The sequence below is a fragment of the Festucalex cinctus genome, chromosome 14, assembly GCF_051991245.1.
Source record: "Festucalex cinctus isolate MCC-2025b chromosome 14, RoL_Fcin_1.0, whole genome shotgun sequence".
NCBI classification, from domain to species: domain Eukaryota; kingdom Metazoa; phylum Chordata; class Actinopteri; order Syngnathiformes; family Syngnathidae; genus Festucalex; species Festucalex cinctus.
Genome location: NC_135424.1, coordinates 13,521,538 through 13,540,783, shown reverse-complemented (window position 1 = coordinate 13,540,783; position 19,246 = coordinate 13,521,538). Strand labels below are relative to the sequence as shown.

General features: G+C 39.4%; 1 protein-coding gene across 8 annotated transcripts in view; it reads left to right on the top strand.

Moving 5' to 3' along the window:
* srfb (serum response factor b) overlaps positions 1-18,827 on the top strand; it is a 29,045-nt gene extending 10,218 nt beyond the window's left edge. For 2 of the 8 annotated variants that reach the window (XM_077495130.1, XM_077495128.1), the window contains exons 3-7: positions 10,275-10,515; positions 11,764-11,928; positions 12,107-12,217; positions 15,439-15,636; positions 15,721-17,661. In XM_077495130.1, the coding sequence (XP_077351256.1) occupies positions 10,275-10,515; positions 11,764-11,928; positions 12,107-12,217; positions 15,439-15,636; positions 15,721-16,019 (1,014 nt within the window). In that variant the 3' untranslated portion in view covers positions 16,020-17,661. Of the gene's footprint in view, positions 1-10,274; positions 10,516-11,763; positions 11,929-12,106; positions 12,218-15,438; positions 15,637-15,720; positions 17,662-17,689 lie in introns of those variants that run through there. The other 6 variants (XM_077495134.1, XM_077495133.1, XM_077495131.1 and 3 more) reach the window with 6 other exon arrangements.
* The last annotated feature ends 419 nt before the right edge of the window (positions 18,828-19,246 follow it).

Genomic DNA, 19,246 nt, shown 5'->3' with positions numbered 1-19,246 from the left:
GATAAAATTTAGATTGCTCCCGTTTCCATATATGGTATGGTTTCCCTGCTTGCTCTCTTGGCGTGAGGCCCCTCACATTCCTTATAAGCTGCAGCTGTCTTTTGGAGTCCTGTGATTCCCCACCTCCCACCGACCCCGCTACTCATATAGCGATACGGAGCGCTGATGTTGATATGAGCGGCTGCGATGTGATCATTTGAACGATACTTTGTATCGTGTTTGGTAGGGGTGCACCGATCGATCGGCCAGCCGATTTATCGGCCCCGATTTCCTTAATTTTGGAAGATCGGTGATCGGCCGATCCCTGAAAAATAAACTGATCTTTTCCACCAATCTCATCTCCCTCCTCAGAGGTCTGAAAAAAAGCCTCTTCTGTTGAGATGACTAAAAGGATTTGTATTTTTATTTGATAGAACTACTTCATGTGCAGTTAAAACAACCCATTTGTATTATTTCGCCAATGTTGTTCATTGTTTTCCAATGAAACAAGACTGGAACACTGAAAATATAAGCTGCTTTACATGAAAAAAATCGGTATCGGCAAAAATCGGGATCGGCAGGTCAGACTTTTTAAAAGATTGGGGATCGGTGATCGGCTGGAAAATTGTGATCGGTGCACCCCTAGTGTTTGGTGTTGTTTCTCTTGTTTGGGGAACCAGTGTGGCCACCCCTGCAATGTGCACCACCCTCATCCTGATCAATCCTGTAATGGTTAGCAGAGCCTGACATGTACATCAATCTGCAGGTTCTTAGCAAAGAGACAATTGTGTGGGCTGTTGGTGGGTGTGTTGCACGTGTAATACTAAGATTGCCATCTTTTAGTAAGATCCAAATAGCGCTTGCAAAGTTCACACTGTAGCAGATTACACACGCTGTTGGCAACAGTTGTAAAAGTGGTGGAGGGCGCCATAAAAAGAGGGTTTTGCGTTCTTATGGTTTTCACCGTGGAACATTTGGGAGAACACTGCAAGTGCAAAAGTAAGTTTGTAGATGGCAAAGAAAAACATTACTGAGTGACAGCAAAATCTACAATATATCGCCATGCTTTTTGTTATTGCCGTTTGAAAGTTATTTGCTTTTCATTTTGCCTGTGGTACGCTGGCTCCGCTCTGCGTTGTTGAATTGCACCTGCATTTCTGATGCCGTAGCCTATTTAAAGATGCCAATATAGCCTGTTTGGTACATGTAAGATGTCTGTGTGAGCAATCAAGTTTTTACTAACTTAAATATGGATTCTAGGTCTACCCTGACTCTTACACAAAGTCAGCTGGGATAGATACTCTCCCTAGGACTCTAGTACTGAAAATGAATGAATGGACTGATAGTTGAACTCTCCAATCTGAATGTCTTCATCCTATTAGCCGTGTCCTCTGAAATGCTGTATGTGATGTTTACGACGTGACATCAGACTGATACTGGTCTGTCAAATTTCTGTTTGCCCTTTTTTCCTGATAGTTTAAATATTTGTATTAGAGAGTGATGAACCAGATACTAGTACTTGCTGGTACATAAATTGTAGTCTGTAGGTAGACAGCACATGTAACATTATCTAACATTTTTCACGTGGTCTCTTTGTTTTTGTTTGTTTATTCTTGAATATTAAATGAGTGAATTGCAACATTTAGGTTGCATAGTAGGTGCACCTATGCGCTGTCTCGCCACTATTTATTGGGAGCAGTACGTCATTCAGTCTAAAGCCGTATAAACAGTTCAGTCTGAAGTGGATAGCAGGAGAGCGAAAGAGAGAAAAAAGAAGAGAGCAGCCACAAAGATTACTGAGGCAGGCATAAACTGATGTCTGTGTAGGCATTACACATTCACTATTTGCAAAATAGTTTTTGTGAATTACAGCACACCTTACACTAGGGCTGCACAAAATATCTAAAAAAAAAAATATTGTCATTGCGATAATGGCACTTATATGCGTATCTTAAAGATGTACAATAAATGAATACTTACATAAAGTTGTTTTCTTTATCTGACTGACCAATCAGATGCAACCTTAAATGTGCATTGCCATCCGATAAAACAATTTCTAGGAGAATTGCTAACACTAAATAACGTAATTTATATATACTATTTACAAGCTAGATAGATAGATAATTGTAAGTTATTCCAATAATTGCATTACCTTGCTAACAATACATTGAGCCTGTTCATTTTGCGTGGAAAAAAAAATCTCATTAGAAATCTCTTTAGCTGCATGTTAAATATCACAATAATATCAGTATCACAATATTCAACACCAATATCACATATTTTTCCAATATCGTGCAGCCCTCCCTCACACAATATTTAGACCTCGTAAAACTTAGCCCGTTTTGAGGGGGTGGTCCTATCTCACACTACTTGCTCTAGAGCCAAGGCCAGGCACGTTACCAGGACAACCAAGCATGGAGCTATGAGATTGAAAGAGGCACACGGTTTCTACTTGTGAAAGCAAAGCCAAGAGTGTGGAGGGAAGTGCCCATAAAAAATTAAGAGTCTTTTCACTTGTAGTTGCACCACTTCGTACACAACGCTTAATACATTTGTCAGAGATGCCGATCTGTAGCAAAACATCAGCTATCACAAACAACCCACCATGTCAACAACTGAACCAAACAGTCAAGTATGTGCCACTTATCAGAAGCAAACGCTTTTAGCCATCCTTAATTTCAAAACTTAATTTGACCTTTTAGTTATGACATTCAATTTCAGATAATGTGGCTTGAGACTGGTAGATATTTGCCAAGTCATAGGCTGAGAAACCCAGTGGGGGATGTAAATTCAGAATGGCTCGCTCATAGACACATTTTCAGAAATAGGCAGTAAGTAAACAGTTGCTTTGTTGTTTAATTTCACGTTTGATGTGTGGCCTGGCACTCCAGAGACCCACCAGTTTGTTTACAAGCTATTAAAAAGTTTCAGAATGTCCCCTTTAAACCATATGGCAGGACAACGAGTTCTGCAGTTTGATATTTTATGTCTGAAACAATTAATTAGAGTTCACCAATAGTTTTCATTGGCATGGGTTACTTAGTTTTCTTCATATGAGGAATTAGCAAAACACCTATAAAGATTGATGTGGTTAATAGGTCATTATTACTTTGGTTTGTTATTATTATTATTATTAATATTATTATTATTATTATTATTATTATTATTTATTATTATTATTTATTTATTTTTTTTAGAGCTGGTCCTTCATTTAAATAGCCTGTCTCTTCCACGTGCCAGTGTTGCACAATAGCTAAATGACTTTAAATTCATCCAATAAAATAGTAAGCTTATGGGGCGGGCAATGCTCATGCTGCTCCTGACCTGTTCACACTAGACAAAGTGCATAGTGCATCTTTTGAGGAAATCAGGTACTGTATATTGGTAGTGTAGTGTAACTCCTCAAGCATTCGTTCCCACTCCTAATTGAATTCCTGTGCCTTTCTAGATTAATCTCCGGTTTTATTTGGAGATTAATTTATAATTTGGATCTAATACGGTAAAAAATTAGGCATCATGTTTTTGTCATTTAGAGAAACAGAACATCAGAAATGTGGATAAAGATTGAAGTCAGCATTTTTTTAACAAAGTATAAACATCTTTATGTTGAGCATAGATTTAGGGAAAAAAATACAATTGAAAATATTTTAAGATGCTGATTTTTACCAGTGAATTATTTTTGACTTGTCATCCTCCACTTAGAAATAATGAGGATCAGAACTTTATGTGCCTTTTGAAGGTGCCTTGCTGATAGTCACTCATATGAAAGTGGTCAGGTCAATCAGTGTTTGGAAAGAGTACCGTCCGGGCGCACACGCACGCACACACGCACACGCCGAATCTCCCACCCCTCCACCTCCTTATTTTACAGCAAGCAACTGGACAGGTCAGCAGTCATTGGCTGCACCTCCTCCACTTGGGCTGCCTTGCCTTTTTTAGCAGTCCCAAATGGAGCTGCAAATTCCATGTTGCTGGCAGGGTGACAGGCTGCGAGATGGGATCCAGCAAATGGGAGATTAGATGAGGGCCGGCCGGCCAGCCGGCCAGCCACTACACTGTACAATGGGTCGTCCGACCAACACCAGCGCAGTCTGCCAGCTGTCACCTTAAACTTTGAATGAAGGGCTCGTCATTACAACAAGTCCGCTTTCGCTTTTGCAATTTTGAGATTGTGTCAGCAACTGAGGAGAGGTCATCAAAGAAATGTGTTGCCAGAGTAGAAATCCGTGTCACATAATGTGTCCTGTGTTGTCGTGTCTTTCTTCCTTTGTAATGCATCGAGTTGTGAGCGGTCATGCCGTTGAGAATTGGGAGGCTACAATACATGAAACAATCAAAAATTGTCACATCCTGCTGCTTCGTTAACTTATCCCAACTGTGATTGCAATGTGAGAAGTAGGCAGTGTCGTTTTAATGCAAGTGACTAATAGGAAATGTTCTAAGTTTCACATGTTAAAGCAAAGGTGTATTTTTTGTGTGTGCAAATTCAATATTGTCTCTCACATAACATGTTAGGAGCTTTAAGTTTTAGCAAAGTACTGTACAGGAAACATTCTAAGTCGCATTCTTTGTTGCCATACTAATACAGTAGTATAAGATTTGCTGACTCATACTTGACCGCTGTTCATCCTCTGGATTCAAAATCACAATTATACAACCTCTGGGGATAAGGTTCCAGTGTATAGTTTTCAATTGATATTGATGATTTTGTTTTCTTCTTTGTCCAGAAGTTTTATATTCATAGTGTAATCAGTTATTGTTCACATGCGCTTCAGACTTCTATAATGTCTGAGTCCAGACCAAAACCCCTTTCACCTTGCTCATCCAAGCTGACTTTTTCTCAGCGTGTCCTCAGCTCACTGTCTCATGTGTAACGTAGCGAGCTGAGTGGCTAAAGTTAAGCTGTAAATTTGCCGCCTACCAAAGTTGCATCAGAGATGGATTCAATGATTCCCTCTGTAAGTCATTAAAGCAGACAGGAAGTGAACCTGAGGTGTGCACATTAGAAATTTGGATTGAGCTGAGTCTTATACATAACGTGCTCTATATAACTGGCAGTTACCATGCACTGCCTTGACAGTGAACTAAAAAGCTGTGCTGTTAATAGAGGGGCCTGTTGAACAGTAGATGTATGGTATTAAAAAAATAATAATAAAAAATTAAAAAAAAACAACCAGTGGGCCAGTTAACGTTAACTATATAGGTCACAATGATAGTGTGGCGAACAAACATGCTTTCTGACAGCAAAGCAGGTGTTGGCATCTCTTGTCCATTCTGAAAATTGAGCTCCTTGCTATGGCGAAGACACTAAAACATCAAATTGTGCCATTTTGATTTGCCTTTTCTGTTGTTATGGTGTTTACTTCTGTTTCGACTTTTCGAACCACAACCGGACTAGTTGCAGACGGTTGAATTGTTTTTGTTTTTGGTGTAACAAGGGCTGCTAACCACTCGGTCTCGCCTGCGTATTACACGGTTTTCAGTCATGTTGTTTTTACTGTTCTGGCAATGTCAGGAATCAACATCGTCGCCAGTACAAAATTTTAAAAAATAAAATAAAAAACTGAATTTTTATAACCGTACCCTCAGGTTGCGGCCATCGTTCTCAGGGGCCTCCGTTGGCCAGCAAGGGGTTAATTCTCCCCTGAGAGGTGCTCGGGTTTCCCGCCAGCTGTCGGTACCCTCAGCTGTTTGCACTCCTGTCCCCTCCCCTGTCTCTGTAGGCCAGACAGCTCGGTCTGACACACACATGCACGCACACACGCTCATTCACACTCTGTGGCACAATGGCAGTGAAGGGGTGTGATAAATGCCACGGTCACCACACTGAAGCGCTCCTGGTACACCACCTCCTCATTTTCACCTCCTACTTCATTTATATCGTCATGATTGGCTAATAACTGTCCAGCTGCATGATTTTACTAGTCACTACCTAAATGCAAACTAAAGCCTCAATTTTTCAATGGTTGATGAATTACTGTATTGTCACTTTTCAGTTAGGAGATGACAACTGCAAGTCCTTTTGTGAGGGCCCTCCCACGTTCCGTTTTCCCGCTGCTGTTTAACTAACTCTAACTGAAGCGGTTAAGGACCTTGGACTGTCAGAGGCCCCGAGGAGAGCCAAGATCTGCAGATGGACTCCACGCTCGGCACGTCGCTTGTGTATACGTGAAGTGACTCACAGCAGAACACACATGTGCAGCTATGTGTGCGTCAGGAGTGTGAGAAGGCCGACTTTGATTAATTATTAATCTTCGGAGTGCCATCAAATACAAGCGCCGGCGTGTTTAGTCACTGCGGTCAGCGAAGCTCTGTGATGAACAGATGAGATCCCTGCGTCAGCATGGTTCTTATTGGCTGAAAAGCCATGTGGGATAACTTTAAGTCAGTCATAAACAAAACGCAGCAGAGATGTCGCTTACACTTAATCTGGTTCCCGGTTGCAAAGTCAGTCGCTTCATTTTATAAACCAAGGCAGCTCTTTCAAGCTCCAGAGAATAGGACTACATTTTACAGTCAAAAATGGCACTCAGCTCTGAAAGTCCCCTCAAATAACTTTTCTAAGCAAAGGGCAAATAAAGGGTAAATTAATGGGGCAAGTTACATTGGACTACAAAGTACCAGGCAGGTGGCAAATACAGTTTAGTGCATCCCTCTAATATGCTCTCTAAAGAGACAGAGGTTGCTATTAGACTTTAAATGAGAAGTATTACACTATATTTTTAAACATTAAAAACAGATCCAAGTTGTATTTATAAATTCAAAGGCAAGGCATGTTGAATAAATGGTAATTTGGAAATTTTTGGTGTATGCACATTCTAGTGGTGGCTATACTAACAACTGCTACCATCTAATGGTATTTATTTTTTACTGATTAACAATACTGAAAATTTGTGCATCCAACAACACTGTAGATCTGCTTGGGTTTTGACCTTGAAGTGATTGTTGCCTTCAGGAAAATAAAATAGCCAGATAACTCCTAATTCATGAATGGAGAAACTTTGTTTGAAGGAAGTATTTCAATTAAAATCTGAGTAACCTGCTGACACAGTGGACATGTTTTCTGGCATCTGCTGCTCACAGAAAAAATGGCTTTGTTGCATAATTGTACTTTTGATGGGTGGGCAGGTAGTCCAGAGTATGTGTGCATCCAATTTATTGACTAAAGTCACTTTCCAGGATCAGCACTTCAACATATACATTAATTTGTTAGTGTAGGGTTCAGAAATGAGTAAGAATTTATACTGGAAAAAATCAGGTTTCGCTGTTCATTCAAATATTTAAGTTAGTTAAAATATTTATATAGGCTCGAGCTTGTCTGTGACCCTCAAGAGGAGGAGTGGTTTGAAAAATGGATAGATGGATTTACATTTGTTTGAAGAATTATTTACACATTCATGCTTTTTAATATTCTCCTTTTTGTCAAGTCATCTTTATTCATTAGTGCTTTCACACAGTTTTGTAGGGATGTAATGCGATAACAATATCGTCGTGATCATGTTACCATATTTTAACCATGTTAAAAAGGACAAGTTGGTTTCCATCTATGCAGTTCTGGCACCCTCAAGTGGTTAGGTGCAGCTTAATTTTAATTAGGCATGTTTTGGGCACGCACATTTAAGTCCCACACTAATCGGCAGATGAAGAGGAAACTTAACACATTAGAGTTCCTTCCGATTTGACTCGTTTCACAACGTGCGTGTGCATTTGCAGTTGCCTCAATATCAAATGTTATTGATTGTAGCTTGTTTACGTACATTGAGATTAATGTTAGTTGTGTGTTGAGTTCACTGTCACTATTTAGCGCTCCTTTCTCAAACAAATCAAAGCAAAAAAATCGGCTGAGCAACAGCTCATAAATCAGGTCACCTGTAAGCCAGATTGAATTACAAGTTTGGTCATGGATGAAATTAAACCTGCTAACACTTTAGTTCCTTGGTGACAAGATGGCGTCAAACCCCTGTCTAATAGAAAAGTAGACCTACCATAATGTCTTCTATATGTGGCTTTGGTGCCATCTTGTGGCACATTATGGTGTTTCAGAAAGAGCACAAAAACGGCAAATGTCTGTAGGAGTGACAGTGAATAACAGGAAACAAAATCTGTGACTAGGTTGGGGGGCGGCACTGTATTTGCACTCTCATGTTGGCTGTTGCAAATCAATGGAAACTAGCTTGTTTAATTAGTCGGATCTGATCCTCTAGTACCTCTACTCTTGTCTTGTCGTGCAGCCCACTCAGCAAAATATCCTGCTCTGCTCATCAATGGATTTTCACTTTAGCATAGTAGCATACTGTGTGGTCACCCGTCATTCACTCATACATTTCTGTGTGCAATTGTGCCTTTTGCCGGGATGCTCGTTTGGACAGGGTTGGCATGGTAACACAGCACATTTTTTTTGTTTGTTTCTTCAGTATGTTTGAATGGAGCTGAATTCTACTATTATACTGGACGAGTGAGCAACAACTCATAACCCAAATCATCCAGGATATAACTTTGTTTTTGCCAAGCAAAAGAGTGAACTTGGAGTTGTCCATGTGGATGTAATTAGAGGGGTTTCGAGCTATTTTCTGTACCCTGTTTGTGTCACGTCTGGTTCCTGTTGCCCGTCCATTGATCCTTGAAAATACTGTGCTTACTTTAAACCCCCCACCTCTTATTACCCTCCGTGCATCCAGCTGCTTTTGGGAGGAAAAGCCCCATTAAGGTTGTTATTGTAGCTCCCCACAAGCGAAAGTCTGGTGCTTACCACAGTGTGTGGAGAAGCAGGACATAATTGCAACCTACATTTGGACATCCATGTGTCCATTTTATACATATCTAATCATGTTCAAAGTCACAGAAAGCTGGAGCCTATCTCAGCTGGCTCACTGGAAGTCAAGGAGTGGGTGCAACCTGGACTGGTAAACAGTCGTCAGTCGCATGCACTATGTTAGATTTTGGGGAAGCCGGCATTATTTGATTATTATTTTTATTTTTTTTTTGACTGTATTTTTGTAATGCTAGTTGTTATTATTATTATTATTATTATGTCTGATTGCATTTTTGGCGTGGTAGTTGGTCTTTTTTTTCTTTTTTTTTGACTATTTTTGGAGTACTAGTTGGTCTTTTTTTGACTGAATTTTGGAGTACTAGTTAGTCTTTTTGTTTGTAACTATTATTACATTTTGTTCTAGAAGCAAGCTTCAGATACGCCACCGCTTGAGGGGTGGTGGTTGGTGTCAGACCATCAAACACATATTCAAAATGAGAAAACTTGTGAAGACCACAACACACAGCAGATGCTCACACACAGACTGATGCAACCAAACCAACTAAGCCAACCTGATTCCAAGTCCTGACGTCACTCACGAGGCCACAACCTGTAAAGCTCTGACATTTGACTTGTCCCTAATTTAGACAGGAATAACCAGTTTACGTTACTTTACATTCAGTATGATTTGTTTTATACATTGCAGTGATATTTGGCTTGATTAAAGCCAAAGCAAAAACTGTTTTGTTTTGTTTTGTTTTGTTTTGTCAGTTAATTTTATTATGGAAAGCGGTTTGATTCCAAAACTTAACTCACTCACTCCCAGCAATTTTCACTGAAGCAACCCCTTCGCTGCCAGCTGTTTTACTGGATTTTGACTGATTTTTGCTAAGCCCACAGAATATTGTGTTCTATTGCTAAAAAAAACATTCTTTCATGAGGAAAAAAAAAAAAAACAACTTAGTATTGCTTTCCGTTTTGCAGCAATTAGCATTAGAATATAGCTAAGTTTCATCAGTATTCACATTCCTGGTGAAAACACTATCAAAAAGACCTTGTTGCAACATGGCCCTGGCTGAACTCTTGTACTCTGCTGCCACCTGATGGCCTTTTTTTTTTTTTTTTTTAAATAACTAACATTGTTTTAAGCCACCTTTTGTCAGAAGCTGCATCAAAGCCTTCTGTATGCTCTTGCATTTAAAAAAAACAACAAAAAAACAACAACATGTAAATACGTTTTTGGGAGTGACGGAAAAAGTATTAAAAACGTATTTACACGTTTTTTTTTTTTTAAATGAGTTATGTGTTATTTTATTTATTTATTTTACGCTTATTTAAGGCTGCATTTGCATCTTTTTCCCAAACAAACCATACATTCTGAGAAATCGTTCAGAATCTAATTGCTTTCACCAAACCAAATCAAGTGCAAAAATGAACAAATATGAACTAAATCATGAAGGCGAGGTGAATTAAAAATATTTCACGATCTCCTTTGACCAAACCCAAAGAGCTCTCTAACATTCCTCTGCATCTATTACCTCAGGATACTTTGAAACCCACGTTCACAGTAGCCAGCCTCCCAGGTGGCACCAGCAGCGCCCAGGCCACCGTGCCCACCACCTCCACCAGCATGCAGGTGAGCAGCGGACCCAACTTCCCCATCACCAACTACCTGGCGCCCGTTTCCGCCAGCACCAGCGTCAGCGCCAACGGGACTGTCCTAAAGACCACCGGCTCCTCCACGGGGGTGATGCAACTGCCCGGGGGCTTCACGTTCATGCCCGGTATGTAGCGTGTTTACTTGATTCGCATCATGCCTGACTGACGTGTTCCGTGATTAACCAATTAGAATTGAAATGGAACCTTGCCAACATCTCGGGCGTCATCTCGAGGTGGTCGTGCTGCACTCGCCAGGCTGTTTACATCACGCCTTTCAAAGCTAGTCGTCACACACACTCACATCCTTTGATTTCCACTCTCATGCAGGAATAATTAGGTAAGGCGGGAACACAATAGACCCGGCAATAAGGGCAGCAGAACATGGCCTGTAATTTAGTCATGAATATTCAGTCAAGCATCACGACTTGTGATGACACAAAATATACGAGGTGAAGCTGCTGCTTTTTGTGCTTCTGAAAGAGATTTGGTGCTTCTGTACCGCTAAAGTCAATAATTGTATCAATACGTATTTGTTTAAAGGCAGAATTTTATATCATGACCCATTTCATGCTTAAACGGTAATCACCTCCCTTCCAGTGCTGCTATCATTTGGTACTTGTCACACTGTTTTTGGTCTCCTGCCACAGCTGAACAGTCACATGGCGCCCACTATATCATTTTGACGGACAGCACAATAATAGCCATGCTGCTCCTGCTCTTTCTTCGCTCTACTTTGCTTCCTCCTCTTACTCCAACCTTCCCTTACATGATCCTCCCACACCCCTTCCCATGTCCACACTCTGCCACCTGTCTGGCAACACCATGTGGAACAACATGGCCGACCTTGGCACCTGTCTGCCCAACATGTGACTAAATGTCGCACGTCCGAAGCAAACATGACATTTGTGAAAAACAAACATGATTGTGGAACATTTGGACAAATTACGCAACTACAGAAGAGAATGTGGATGTATCCAAATACTGTAAACAAGTTTTTTTGTTTTTTTTTGTTTTTAATACCTTTACTTCCACTCTACTAATAATGAAATTCAATAGTCTCTATTGAAAATTATGCTTGTAGCCTCACTTTAACAGTTCTTTAGCATCCAGATGCCAAAAGATGGCGCCAAAACAGCAAATCTGTGAACATCAAACAGCAATTATGCGGGAGTTCACTGCATCATGCGGTTTTATTAGTATGTTGTTTTGTCATCACAACATACACATGGACATAATATTTTTATTTTTTGCTTATTATTCCTTCTGTGCGGTGTATGGGGTCTTCTTTGTGATTTCCTGCTTCTGTCTCCTCACAGCATTTTCTCACATTCAGTCCTCTGCCACTCTGTTCTGTGACCACCCCCATCCTTCAGCAGGCACTCCTCTCCCCCCCGGCACCCCCACCATTCCTTTGAGCCAGCTGCAGCAGCACTCCCTGACCCTCCAGGGGCAGCACGGTCAAACTCTGACCGCCGCCCCTCAACCTCAGCAGGGCCAGCAGGCCGTCTTCCGCTTCCCTGCCGCTGTCTCCCTCACAGGTGACCTGCTCTGCTCTGCTCTGGCCTGGCCTGCCACCAATCCTGCTACTGCTGCTACTGCTAACCACTGCTACTGCTGAACTGGCTCACAATCAGGCGCCTACTCTATATGCACATGGCTTCAACTAGCACACAGCTACAGCCAGTATCTTTACTTCCTGTGCGTGTCTATGTCCAGGGGCAGGTGTCCCTCAGCAGCTGCAGGCCATTCAGGTTCACCCCAACGCCCAGCCCATCTCCAACAGTGAGAGCAGCCCCGAGATGTCACACACCTCCACAAACTCCACAGGTATATTATATTGCAGGACTCTTGATAATGTCAATTGTTGTGTTTTTTTTTCTTACTGTTTATAATGGTAACTACAGTGGATAGCTATTAAAATGTTTTCTCCTATATAAATGAATCTTTTTGCCACAGTTGGCCATTAGCCACTCCAGTGGACACTAGCGTAGTCTTGACATACACCGCAGTGGGCAACGTTTGTCAGTGCAAAAAAAGATGAACAAGATGGCCAATAGAAGTTCAGATGTGGTGTGCAAGGAAGCAACAAGTGTCTATTCCTTCTATTCCAGGAGGCCCTTGCAAAAAAAAATATATATATATATATATTGGGACATCAAGCAACATCTAAGGAGTAATATAATTGTAATATAATCCAAGTATTGATTTTTTGTAATTTGAGGAAATGGCGATTGTTCATGAGTCCACTAAATTGGACGTTGGGCATCATTAGCTGTATTGTGACTCCAACGTTGTTGCTGTAACTTTTGAAAATACTTCATCTGCAGTATTTATGTATGTATTTATTTATTTTTTGCTTTAAATCAGGGGTGGCAAACTGTGGTCCTCGAGGTCCGAAGTATCTGCACTTCATAAATAGTTCATTTTTCTTTGGATAAAGGGTTTTGCAATACATGTAGTAGTTTGAAATATGTTAAAAATATGTTTACACAATGTTAAAAATCAAACAGACATTTTCTATAATGTTGACATTTTTTATTTATTCTCTTCTTACGAACATATTTCATCAGTTGCTTAAATGCACGTTATCCACCCTGTCACCAACTCCTTGAAAAATGCATGTTTAAAAAAAAAAATGAAGGTGATTATTTTGATTAATGCCTATAGAATAATAAAAACAGTTGAGAAAAAAAATCCTCATGTAGGTTATCATAATTTGTGCATGAAAGGATTAAAACATCCAAGACGCCACAAATCAAGTCAATATTTGTTCATCATGCAAATCACCAAACACAACTTCACACGGCAACCAAATCCTGTGTGTTCCGCTCACTCGAGCCCAGCACAGCACTGTTAGCTAATGCTAATCTGCGCATGCAGCAAGAAGCAAAGCAGCGCCACCGCTACTTACCTTTGAGCTTGGACGCTGAAAAGGTTTCAGACAGTGTAGTCTGGCTGTGGATTTGAAGTGGCGGGGGAGGACTGAGAAACTCAGTGTGGGGGTGGTTATTATGTAAATGATGTGAATTAGCTGCAAATGTCACAATTTGCAAAATTTAGAACAGCTGCACACATTTTCAGAAAAAGATGGACTTGGTTGTTTCATTTCACATTTGATGTGTGGGCAGGCTCTCTGGAGACGCAACTGCAAATTATTTGTATACAAGCAATTAAAAAAATCAGTTGTCCCTAATATTTCCCCACTAATGGATGTGATGATGATATTGTCATAATATTTATGTTGTAACGACAGTCTTAAGCCTTGAGCTGAAAGAGACAATTAGTGACTGCAAGTTATAACTTATCGTCTTTTGCATACCAGCAACGTCTTTTATATGCTGAATAAGGCAATAGATGTGAATGAATTATAACAGACATGAAAACAAGCCTGGAAGATTCAATCCTACTTTTGAGGAACATTTCCTTTAGCCATAGCAATCAATGACCCCAGTTTAAAAAAATAACAAAAATTGTGTTGAAGTCAGTTTTCAAGGTGACAGGACCTCAGGGGAGCTGCAATAACTTAAAAGAAAATAATAATAAAGAAAATATGCGGTTTTTAACCTGTTAATTTGAGTGTCCATTTTATGTTCTCCAGAGGGGTTTATGACAGTTAATCACTTCTTGTTACTCACACTTTGAAAAGCTTTTGGTCTAAATATTTCATCAGTTAGGAGCCCTAATTTTAGAGCCACAAAACAATTGTTCAACTTAATACACAGTTTTTGGCACATGCTTCTTTTGTTATTATCTCCAAAGATAGCAACACAAGCATCACTCTGCTTATGACGCCTCGTTTAAAAGGTGTTGCCCGCTTGCACCCTGTAGCATCGTCAGCGATGAGTCCTGTAGCGCCTTAGTTTTGACACTTGCACAAAATGCTGGATGTCCTCCATTGTTGTCCTCGTCATCCTTAGCAGGTGACAACTGCGTTGCACAGATATGATTTTCACTGTTTACATACTATAACTGATTCAGATAAAGATATGTGAGGGTTTGTTCATGTTGTCATTAAACACTACAATTGTAGGGCAAGTTTAAATATACTGGATCACCTGCTGCAAATGTGTTTTTATTTTATTTATGTCTCCATCACAGTTCAGAGATCATAGTTCGAATCTCAGCTTTCGCATGTTCTCCCCGTGCTTGTGTGGGTTTCTCAGAGTACTCGGGCTTCCTCCTACGTTACAAAAACACGCACGACTCTAAAGAATAGAGTGGGCCACACTTTGCCCGCCTCTGATTTTGAGAAGAAATCAAGTCAGTTGTGTTTGTTTGTGGAATATCAATTAAGCAGAAAATAGCATTTTATTTTTATCCATCTCAGGGGGCGGCCATTTTGTCTTGTACTCTTACTTGCTGTCGACTGAAAATGACATCACAGTGCCTAAAGGCTCTGCTCACAAATGTCACATGACCAAACCCAGAGAACAGGTGAGCCATGGTTTGTTGTTACCTGAGCCTTTTGGCACTGTGATGTCATTTTCAGACAACAGAAAGTGGCAGTACAAGACAAAATGGCCACAAATGTACTATTTAGACTAGTGTGGGCGAATACAACACATTGTAAAGAAAATATTTGACTTGACTTTCACTTTAAACCATGTTGCTGTGTAGTTTTCACTTTTACACTTAATAATTTGAATTAATTTGATCAAGTACAGTAATTGATTAATTCTAATGAAATTAAATATAAATAACCCAAATAATAAATTATTGTATTATATTGTATACATTGTTTTTATATATTGTATTAAATTATATATTTTAATATTTTTTATATTATATTTTTAAATCTGAATATTAACTATTTTTTTTTATAAAATTATAAAATAATTAATTAATTTGAATAACGGTATTTTATTGTATTATTTATATGTTATTATAACTATTTATTTATTAACCCTATTTATCATTATTTTGAACTTTGGGCAATCTGTCTGTCTGAAAAATCAGACCTTGCCCCTGACTTGTTGAATTTGAAAATAAGCGCCACCTTCTGGCGGCTACCTGCACCCGCACCCAAGCGTTGTCTTTCTGTCCGCCAGCCACAGTGAGTCTCCCGGCAACCATCGTCACCTCAACAGTGCCGTCGACAGTGGCCGGTCACATGATGTACCCCAGCCCCCACACGGTCATGTACGCCTCCACGCCGGCGCTGGCCGACGGCGGGCTCGCCGTGCTCAACGCCTTCTCCCAGGGCACGTCGGCCATGCAGGTGTCCCACGCGCAAGCCCACGACGCAGGTAAGCGCGCACGCGCGTGTCCGCGCATGTCCGGATACGAGCGCGACAACCGACTGAAGGCGTGTCCCTCTTCCTCCCCGGCAGCGTCGGTCCCGCAGGTGTTCCTCACGGCACCCCCAGGCACGGTGCAGATCCCCGTCTCGGCGGTGCAGCTTCACCCAGTACGGCAAGATCTGCATTTCACAAGTGAAACTCTGCTATTCCCTCTGCAACCCGCATGTCACGTGACCTCGCCACCCGCTAACAGAGCACGTCACCGACCGACCGCCGCCTTGCATCAATGTCACAAAGACAAACGCCACCCAGAACAAAACACATTTGAACACATTTTAAGTGCATGGAGATCACAAACTACTTCACTTGCACAAATGTCTTGTTGCTAGGAAATGTGTTTTAATAGGCAACACAAGAGCATCCTAAGAAAAAATATCAGGTGCACCTGCATAATCTAACCGATCCGTAAAAAGATGTCATTAATCTAACATGATGCTTTCTAAATGTGGATGTTGTTTGCAGCATGCCGAGAGCTGTTTCTAATGTTTCATTGACACTATATTGGACTTTCAAAATATTCCATGCGGGCCACATATGTCAGTCATTAATATATCCGGCCCACTTTGCAGTTACATTATTGAGTCATATAATATTTCATAGTAATAATTTCAGCTGTTTTTCCTCATGCAATTGGCTAGTTAAAATGTATTCATTTTTGTGGATTTAATTTTATTTCATTAAATAATTACAAATCATTAAATAATTATTTAATTAATTTAATATTTAATTTAATTAAAATAATTATTTATAATAAATTATTTTATTTTGTTTGTTTTATTTTTGTTTTATGTTCTATTTTAATTTATTCTATTTAATGCATTACCATTTATTCTATAAAATAATTGGGCAAAGGATTATGAAGTTATTTTATTTATTTACACATTGTTGAAGAAAAAAAAATACAAATATGGAAGCAAAAAATACACCATGTAAAGGTAGGGTAGAAACCCATTTTGTGCTTATCAAAGACCCCACCCAGGGAGAATAAAATAAAATGAAAATAATAACAGAAAAACATACTAACAATGCAGTGTATCTTCAACATACATAATGTAACTTGCTTGATCATTACTCAAAAAAATAAAATAAATCCCTCACAGCTCGCATGTTGAATAAATAGAAATGAGTCAAGCTTCTACACGACCAGAACTCTTAGACATATTTTGAGTTACATTCTATAACTAGATAGGGGCCAAGTTAGTAAGTGCAAATTTGCAGTCCATAATTGGACTCCACTGTATATTAATGAAAAATGACCTTGAGATGTGTGATACATTGGCATATCCAAGTTATTGATTTGACTGGTTGAATAACAATTTACTTGAAAATTGGTAAATGCTAAATAAAAAATGATAAATAAAATGGTACAAAAAAAAAAGAAAGAAAGTATTTTACCGTTTACTTGAAAGTTACAATTGAAAATGATGTAAAATGTTATAAAAATAAATATACATATTTGGATAATATTTACATAAAAAATAGCCAGTACATTACATTTGAAATATCACAAAATGAGATATTTTCACATTTAATACCAATTGACTTGTTTGCCACCATTTGGAAAATCCATGAAGACGATTGTTAACCTGATTTAAGTGCAGTGCAGTATAAGTGCAGAAATTTTTTGGAAATAAATAAATTGGTATCATGTGCAAATAATATTGGACATGAAGTGTTTTATATGAATAAAAGAAACAATAATGGTTCTAGAATAGAACCTTGTGGTACTCCATATTTTATCATATGTCTCATTTATGCTAAAATATTGGCATGTATTATGTAAATAATTAAAATATACAACACAAGACAAAAAAACACCAGAATATTTGAAGCATTGAGATGATGTTTAACAGTTGTACTACGTGAGAAACAGCTGTCAGTACGATGACGCCCAGCTCGCACTGAAGTGTCAGTGAAGTGTCCAGTGAGCGAGTGAACTTTACGCCCTTCCGATTGGCTAACGCCCGACTCCCCTCCCCTAACTGTGTTTGCGTTCCAGATGGTGATTGGACCCCAATCGAGCGGCAGCAGCGCTAACCTGACGGAGCTGCAGGTGGTCAACTTGGACGCGGCGCAAAACTCCAAAAGTGACTGACGGAGCCGAGCCGCCGCGTCGTTCTCTTTATTTATTGATGCCTTCCTACATCACATTTCTCAATGTGACCTTACACACAAACACACAATCAAGGGCCTGTGTGTGTGTGTTGACCCTTTTCCGGTATGTTTTGGTATATATAAATATATAAATATATATATATTCGCAAATGCATAGGAAGTATATCACTACACGTGTCATCAGAAATCTATTTTCTATGTCGTTAGATGGTATTTTTGTGTGCGTGTGCCTTTTTTTTGTTTGTTTTTGAAGATACAATTACATGAACACTCAGTTGGGTGTCACAAAGTGTCACACCAGCCAAAGACGTTTGTCTGAATGTACACACATACGTGTTTGTGTGTGCAAATGGAGAATTATTATTTTGCTAACGTGTACATACTTTTTGTTGTTTTTTTAAAAACGACTTATTTTTAGCCTGGTTTAGTTTTGTGTTACAGCATGTAGTTATTATGTTGTTTTTATGTTGTGGTTTTGTATGTACATGACTATGACACAAAGAAGTGAATCTGTACATGTATACTGTATGGGAAATATTTGAATATGCTCTTCATGCTGTTCTACTCGTTGGACAACTGCTTCACAAAGGATCAAGCAGCTTTATCATTGGGGTGCATCATTGTGATGTGGAATGCAGACTGTTAGTGGACATTTATAGGAATTACATGACAGAACCACACTAATTTAATTGGACAAATGTGGACAATGCATTTAGTAAACACTTGCACAAAATTCAGTGGAACCTTCAAAGTTGAACACAACTGTTGTGAATGGATATGGACGGAACATGTTAATCCAATTCAAACGGTTGCCATTATAAAACCTTTAAGTGTATTGTCTTATGCAACATTTTAACTTATCTAATTGTCATACAATCGTAAGTTAACCTCTCAAAGTAGAACTACTCACCATCTGACGGTAAAGTAACGTTTATTTACGTCTCTGGTCATTGTGTACTATTTACGTTCGGATTTGCTTGGAAAAAAATGTATGTTATACAAAATGTTTGTTTAATAACATTGCTCATATTATACTTAGTAGTCCAATTGTTTACATTTAAGTTGCCGTTAACACGTTTCCACCAATAAAATATATTCTGAAGCTGCTGAGCGGACGTCCTCAAGCATATTTTCACAAACTCTCAACCGAGGAATTTATAGCTGAGCCCGAATTATGAAAAGATTAACTTTTGAGGTTCCACTGATCATAGTACTTTAATATTGATAGTGAAAAAATATAGTGTCGCTGGATTATTTGGTCGGTGTGACGTCACAACTCGCTGCTGCAGAGTATTGCCTTATTTGCTGGGCGTTCCAAGACACGACAGCAACCCAACTTCAATATTGCAATTAAATATTTAATTCTCAGTTAAACTGCAGTTTATTTCCCTTTTCATCACAATGAAAATTGCTAGCATCAGTCAAAGATCACGTCATTATT